Consider the following 7,843-nt stretch of genomic DNA (forward strand, 5'->3'; position numbering starts at 1 on the left):
AATTTTTTTCAGTACATCACTGCTTTTTTGAGATAGCCGAAGAAGAGAAATTTCGCACCCACTAATTTCATGGACCGGGACGAAAGAAACTTATTTACTGAACGCTGCAAAGCAGCTCTTTAAGAAATTGAGCGATTTCAGCCATCCATTTTAACAATCAGTGGTCCGAATTTTAATTAGAGAAATAATTTTGTCATTCTTTTTTTGTTAAACAAAAAAAAGAATAGCAAAATCAATAGCCTTTAATTAAACTATTCACTGGAACAGTTAATTCTAGCAAATAATTTTTTTAAAATTCGAATCATCCAAAATACTTTTGAACGCACGCGATTAATCTCCGTAAACAAACTCGGGTTTGTTCTGTAAAAAAAAAAAATTCTGGGACCGGGACACGTGGCTTGGATTGGTTTTTGGATGAGTTGTGGAAGTGGGCCTGAAATGAATGCTGCAATATTGAGCTGGCTCAAACTGGCCAAGCCTAGGATCAAAAACAAAACTGGCCAAGCCCACGAATCCGGGGCTCTGCTGTGAGCAAACTCATTACGTGAGTAATGAGCAGACGCAGTCGTTTAAAAGTATTTTTAACAATCCAAATTTAAAGGGAAAAATTCAAAATATTTTCAATCTTTATACCAGAATTCAATTAGACTCCTAATTTTTCAAAAATTTCAATTTTACTCCCAACGTTATCTTTCGTTAATCGAAACGCCCCCTTCCGTCCAAATGACTAACGAATTTCGTTAAAGACTCCGTTAAATATTATCCCGATCGAATTTTGATGATCCGAGCCATTAAAATACGTTTTGAACATATTGAGCGGCTCGGATCATCGAAATTCTCTCAGAAAAGGGGAGGTGCAGACCAAAACAAAATCCGGACGTTTGGACTTAAACAAAATTCGGATCGATCTGCACCTCCTCTTTCCCAATTGAATTTTGATGATCCGAACCGTTCAATGTGTTCAAAACATGATTTTAAGGGTACTCACGAGAAATCAACAAAAAAATTGAACGGGAAGAGCTTCATCTGAACAGTTTTTTATTCAATAGTTCATAGTTCAATAAAAAAAATTGTTCAAATGAAGCACTTTCCGTTCATTTTTTTTTGCTGATTTTTGCGGGTACCCATAAAATCACGTTTTGAACACATTGAACAGCTCGGATCATCAAAATTCGATCGGGACGGTATTTAACGGAGCTTTTAATGAAATCTGTTAATCATTCGGACGGGAGGGGGCGTTTTGATTTACGGAAGGTAACGTTGGGAGTAAAATTGAAGTTTCTGAAAGGTTGGATATCTAATTGAATTTTGGTGTAAAGGTTGGGGGGTATTTTGAAATTTTCCCAAATTTAAAACACAATCTTTCGCTATTTCCTAAAAGAGTTTTAAATCCGACAAAAAAAAATTATTTTAAATTTGAACCATTAATTATTAAATTAGATAACTGCGATTATTCACTACGGGACCATGCTTCCCTCCCAAGCCCACCGAGGAACTCGAATCACCAAGAACTCAAGACTACTAGTGGGTTGGGATAAAATTACCTAGTTTATTTCCAAAATACAGTAGGGATTATTACTGTCAAAAAAATGTATTTATCTTTTTGTCAATTTTTTTTTTTGATTATTCAATCTGTCTGGACAATAGGAACCGAATGCTAAGACGACTTTAAAGAAACTAATGACAATGGAAAATTGTACTCCCTCCGTCCTCATTTTTAAGTCCCTCCTTTCATCTTCATTGGATGGTAAATTGATTATATTTGCAATGGGTAGTGATAATGCCATAACTTGTTTTCGTTAGTACCAAAATTTCAACGCATAAAAATTTTGTACACTGCACGTGATATAAGCTTTTTATGTACTAGAATTTTGACACTAACAAAAACTGATATTACATTATTCTTAATATATTTTATAAGCGATATGGATATTATTTAATAGTTTTCGATTAATACTATTCAATATAGTTTTCAAAATTATCTAAAACTTCAAAGATTACAAGGCATGGTAATAAATTGAAAAATGGCATGAACTTCCGAAAAGAACTACAAATTTGGGACGAACAGAGTACTTTGTGAACATCCGATCGTAAATTTAGCTTGAATCTAATTGTGATGATACTGTCGAAGAATTTTAAACACGGCCCTAAACAGCCTAGAAATTCCAATGGTGGAAGATAAGATCTCCATGTCGGAAAACTTATCGGATAAAAGAAAAAAGGAAAAGTCTTCTCGTAGATTTTCGCCATCAGATTTTCCTGTCCTTATCAAAACCCACCGTGAGAACAGACACCTGCCAGTCGCCGCCAACAGAAACAGTCAAACAGACCACCAGCTCCCCCGTTTCCCTCGCAAACTCCGCCGGTCACTCGCCCATCACCCCCAGCCGGTTGTTGACTTTTCCACTCTTACCTCCCTCGAAAGAGCTCACCCGTGTTCAAAACCCATCAAACCAATCAACGTTCTCCCTCTCTCTCTCTCTCTCTCTCTTGATCACGTCTGTATATAAAAACCCTTGGTCCAATCATATTTCTGAAGACTTAGATCTGAAACAAACAAAGCAATTCCGTTCTTATCGGGAGTGATTGAATTCGAAAAAGATTTTGAGATATACGTACGGTACAGAGATATACTAGGTGTGTATGAGCTTGAGGTACATGAGCAGGGTGGTGTACCAAGGGGGGATGAGGGTGATGCAGCAGGGTATGAAAGACCAAGCTTCGAAGTGTGAGTCCTCGACAGCGGCGCTCAAGTCTATCAGGGATTCGACGGGTTCGAAGAAGTCGAGGCGGTTATCTGGCGCACTCGATTCTTCTACTACTGGTTTCAAGGCAGCCGATATCGAGAAGCTGAAGCGGGCCGAAGAGTCTCTTCGGACTGTCATGTACTTGAGCTGTTGGGGTCCCAATTAAACCCCGTCCTTATTTCTCTTCTTTTTTGTTCTTTTTTTTTTTAATCTTCCAGAAAGGTGGTAGTAAAAAGTTTGAGAATTTTGTACAGTAGTTGTCTTTGATGTATGGATGTAAATATAGATAATCTTCATCTAAATTCCAGTGCTCCATTATTGGATTTTTCGTTGTGTGTTTCCGTAAAAGGCCGATTAGATTTCTTAATCGATCTCAAGTATAAACAGTGAGGTCATGAGTTTGTTTGATTGGCTAAACATGGAATCAACTTCTCCATATTAATAAGAACCTGATTCAAGGGATACCATGGACTTTGGAAAAGCATCTGTCTCAGCCTTCTTTAGCAGCAGCAGTGTATGGCATATGGTGGGAGCGCAATTATCGTACTTCCTTCGTTTCAATTTAATTGTTCTTTTTTGAAATTCGTGTTAATTTATAATTGATTATATCTCATAATTTATAATGTTCTTATATTATTTTAAACAGTATTGTATTATAGAACTAATCGAGATCTATCCAACAAAATTCATATTGGATATAAAATTTGTAGTAGGCCAAAATATCCTTTAATTTGTTCGGAAGGTTCAGAGGGTTCTTTCGTACTAAGAACCAATAGGGCGGGTCCCTCGATTCGTCTGTAACGTCACTACATGTTGTGGGAAGGCACTCTGCTATTCCGCCGAGCATGTGCCGACCCCTAGAGGCTCTCTCAAATGTATTCCCTTCCTGGCATGTTTTACCGCATGATCGCTCGGTAAGACCTTAGCTCGTTCCGCGGTGTAAAGTTTTCGTTTGGAAAGGTACGTTATCATTCGGGAAAAGATCTCAATAATAGTGCTTGCAAGTGGGAATCAAAGAATCATCTATAAGCTTTCTACTTATGGCTGAAAGTGACATGATCTAGAAGCTTTCTACTTGTAGCCAAAAGTGATATCATCTACTTGTCCAAAACTCAAAGCCTTGCCTATAAATAAGAGATGATACCACAACGTAAAGGATTTAATCTCCCTCATTCTTACAAACTAAAAAAGTGACAAGGAGAGAGAAGGATAGAAAAATTTGAGTAATAATTGAAAATAAAATTTATTAAAAACTGTGCACGAAGAAATGGGTTTGGTTCTAGAGTCCCAAAGCGAACACAACTCTAGAGGGGTTGGTCTTGCGGTTGTGCAGCGTCACGGTGTTTATATTTTCTGAAGTTCACACTGAATGACCTGCGTGCAAGTTTAAATGTTATGACTTCTCTTACTCGTTAAGGTTGGTGAATTTGCTTGAACTCAATCCAAGCCTAGCTAGGCCAATTTAGCTTGGGCTCAAGTCGTTACAATTTCATTCTAACTTGTGCTCCAACTCAAACTTGTTTAAATCATACCCGTTTCCAAAAATTAGTCCTTACGAAAAGACATGAAATTTTTAATTCAAAAATTAAAATACTTCGGTGCATAAATTTTAAGATATCTTAACACCAAATTCAAAAGCCAATGAATTATCTAATTTAGTGTCAAGGAATTCAAAAAAATTATACATGGAAGCCATTTATTTTTGTATCCTAAAATTGCACGTATTTTCGCAGTGAACTAAAAGAGAGTGTCCCACTAACTAAAATGAGTACTTAGTTTTTGAACTAAAAGTGATGTTTTGTGAGAGAAATACCAGTTTCATATCAGAAAATAAGTACTTAAAAAATAAGAATTTTAGCGGAACGGGGCCTAAGATTTTGGAACGGATGGAATAATAAACAATTATGAACACACTAAAACTTGAGCTACTTGCTTTGACTCGGCTCGTTTCGCAAATGTACTTACAACTTTTTTCTTGGTGGGTGGACATGGCACAAGCCCATTAGGCCACTGGTGTTATTGTTTTGGGGAGAGAGAAGTACATGGGCTTAACAACATAAAAGGCAAAAAAGCCCACACAATTCTGGGACTAGAAATACACAAGTCCATACGAAAACACCAATATCCATCTCAGCCACACACAGAAATGCCTTAGCTACACACAGATAAAACTTGCCCCAGTTCTGCTTTTCTTCTGCATCCACCAACTCTATCTTCATTATGATTGCACTAAAGAATTTCAAGTGCAGTTACCAATCCTCGTTTCTCTCCAGTCATTCATTTCCCCAATGGTGTATGAAATCGAAAAGCGGATTTGCACCGAGGCAGGTTGCTTCTACTGCTGCACAAGTTAGAAAGCTGGGAGTGAGGGCTTGCGCTGGTGAAGGAGAGAAGAAGGCCGAAAGACGAAGCTTCTTGACTCTAGAAGAAGCCGGTCTGGTCGAGATTTCCGGTCTTGGCACTCACGAGCGCTTCTTATGCCGCTTAACCGTAAGTATAACTATCATCACTTATTCAAAGAAATTAAAGTGCTAGCACCGCATAACGGGATTCATTAGTCGAGAAGCATTGCTCCATCCTTTCACATCAGTGTAGTGTGAAAAAACGATTCTGTTCATCCTGTTAGTGGAGCATATGCACATTTTTATTGTGTCACATTGCAATATATACCGATGAAGTCGAAATTGTTAAAAATGATAAATAGATTGGATTTGAAAATCTCGCGAAAAATGATCAAGATTCAAGACTATTGTTTCACGCTAGTCATTAGTCCTGTTGTGTTGCTTGCGGATGTTTTTGGACTTCTATTTTCATAATACACAGTGATTGAACATCCACCGAAGCAGCTCTACTATTGATGGAATTGAAAAACCAAACTAGATTTTGGACTTTTTATCATGAAGACTCGAGAATCAAATGAATATACGGAAAAATTCAATCCGTAAAATTCGATCAATTTAATAATTAGAAGTATTCGTGACTCTACCGAACAATCCCGAAAAGTGACACAACTGTTCATCCGAACAAGTATCAACAACACAGGCCCAACTAAGGCTGTAAACGAACCGAGCAGCTCACGAGCTCATATTGACTCGTTAAGTAAACGAGCTGAGACTTTCGGCTCGTTCGATATAAGCTCGGCTCGATAAGTTTCCCCTCAACTCGATTAAAGAGGCTCATTTAGTAAATAACTAAGCTCAGCTCGTTAAGGCTCGAGCCGAGCCCGAGCTCAAGTTTTTGGCTCGTTTAGTAAACGAGCTGAGCTCGAGCTCGACAAAGCTCAGCTCGTTTACAGGCCTAGGCGCAACCCTATGCAAATTATTGCAAATAGCTAATCCATAAAAAATAATAACAAAAGTAGTCCAAAAGATGGTAATCTCTTTTAAGTGACCTTGTCTTTGCTCATTGTATCATGATGCAGATATCATCACTGAATCTACTGAGAGTGATATCAGAGCAAGAAGGGTGTTCAATTGAGGAGCTGAATGCAGGGAAGGTGTGTGATTGGTTCATGAAGGATAAGCTCAGGAGAGAGCAAAAACTGGATTCCGCTGTCCTTCAGTGGGATGATTCTGAATTCCAGTTTTGAGCAACTTGTTGAGGGCTAATTATATAGTTCTTGGAAAAAGACCACTCTGATCAAATTGCTTTGGAGAGGGTGAATGACTGTTTTGACCCCTCGTCCATGTACTTGTTGTCCTTTCGTGGAGGCCTTAGAATACTCGTTTTCAACACATTCGCCCATGGGTGCTTTTGGCAAAGATTGGGAAGAACCTTTTGGGTAGTAACGTGATCTTTGTGATTGGTGCCAACCTTTGGAGCAAGTTTCATTAGGAATATGTTCCCTTTCTATCTTTTTTTTCTCTCTCTTTTTTTTTTTTTTCTGTTGAATAAAAGAGCAAAATCTTTCAGAATAAGAAAAAACGAAGGCAGCATCATTTCTTTTGTGTGTGTGTTCCCCCCCCCACCCTTTTTTTTTTTTTCTTTTGTTTGGAACGTCGAGATGGATATAGCGTTTGTGTGATTTTATTTGTCTGATTTTCGTCAAATTAGGTTATATATTCATGGATACTTCAAGTCGATTTGATTTCTTATCAGAAATAACAAAGTGCGAATTAGGCGTAGCAAGAACATAATACTACTCAAATACACGTCGACTACTCACTTTACCAATGCGTATTTGCCAGATTTCATTATCGAATGACAATAGCTAGTTTTTCTAAGATAAAATGTGAACATCAGTAATTCAGTATGTTGGAGATGGCTGTAGGGGTGCTACTGAACCAAGTTTGAAGGGAGTCGCCTCCCATATATCCAGTCTCCCTCCATCCAGTTTTCCGTCCAGTTCAGGCTATTTGTGGGCCCTTTTGGGGATCCAGAACAATGATCGGAACCATTCACTTTTTAGAGCTCGCCGAGTATATCGACAACCACAAAAATCAAGTTGATCGATCGAATACCGTTTGATATGATTTCGAAATGGATCGCAAAACATCTATGGATCGCAAAACACTCGGAAAAACTCCTAGGCCGTAGGCGCGCAATGGTGCCGTCAATAAAAGTAAAAAATAAATAAATTTGTGGAAGGAAACCAAAAAGAGAAAAAAAGGACATGCTAATCTATTTCTCCTCTCTCTTTTTTTTTCACTATAAATTCTTGGGAAAATGACGGTTCAGGACGTGTTTCAATAGTTAATACCCGTTAAGGACATGCTGAGAACATTTGTTAATGAATAAAATGTCATTGGCAGGTATGAAATATCAAAACACGTCTTTGACAGTCATTTTTCCTAAATTCTTTTGCAAGCTAATGAAAGGAGAAGGAAGCCGGTGTTTGAATTGGACTCACGTCCAGTCCAGTGTCGCTCTTATCTAGTCTGGTCCAGTTTAGTTGTTGTGGGCTCATGATGATCCAAACTGTTCATTAGAGCTCGTCAAGTTTCTAAATTAAAAGTGATGTATTATGAGAGAACTAGTGCTAACCCGTGCCTACGGCACTACGCATCCCGGTTGAAAGAGGAAGGCAGTTGTGTGATTTAGGTGAAAATTATAGACACTTAACCGGGAAGTGGGAGAATGCACTACAGCCTTTGGAT

The 7,843-nt window shown here is 38.2% G+C and overlaps 1 protein-coding gene across 1 annotated transcript; it reads left to right on the forward strand.

Annotated features, from left to right (window-relative positions):
- The first annotated feature begins 4,855 nt into the window (after window positions 1–4,855).
- LOC131311748 (uncharacterized) lies at window positions 4,856–6,671 on the forward strand. Its single transcript, XM_058339318.1, has 2 exons — window positions 4,856–5,237; window positions 6,169–6,671. Exons 1-2 carry the CDS (start codon window positions 4,968–4,970, stop codon window positions 6,334–6,336), a joined length of 438 nt encoding a protein of 145 aa, XP_058195301.1. The 5' UTR covers window positions 4,856–4,967; the 3' UTR covers window positions 6,337–6,671.
- Window positions 6,672–7,843: the final 1,172 nt, after the last annotated feature.

Source organism: Rhododendron vialii, chromosome 2a, assembly GCF_030253575.1.
Source record: "Rhododendron vialii isolate Sample 1 chromosome 2a, ASM3025357v1".
NCBI classification, from domain to species: Eukaryota; Viridiplantae; Streptophyta; class Magnoliopsida; order Ericales; family Ericaceae; genus Rhododendron; species Rhododendron vialii.

Coding starts and splice junctions, on each gene's coding strand:
- LOC131311748 (XM_058339318.1), top strand. CDS start 4,968: ATGATTGCACTAAAGAATTTCAAGTGCAGTTACCAATCCTCGTTTCTC. Junction 5,238..6,168: donor GCTTCTTATGCCGCTTAACC/GTAAGTATAACT, acceptor ATCATGATGCAG/ATATCATCACTGAATCTACT.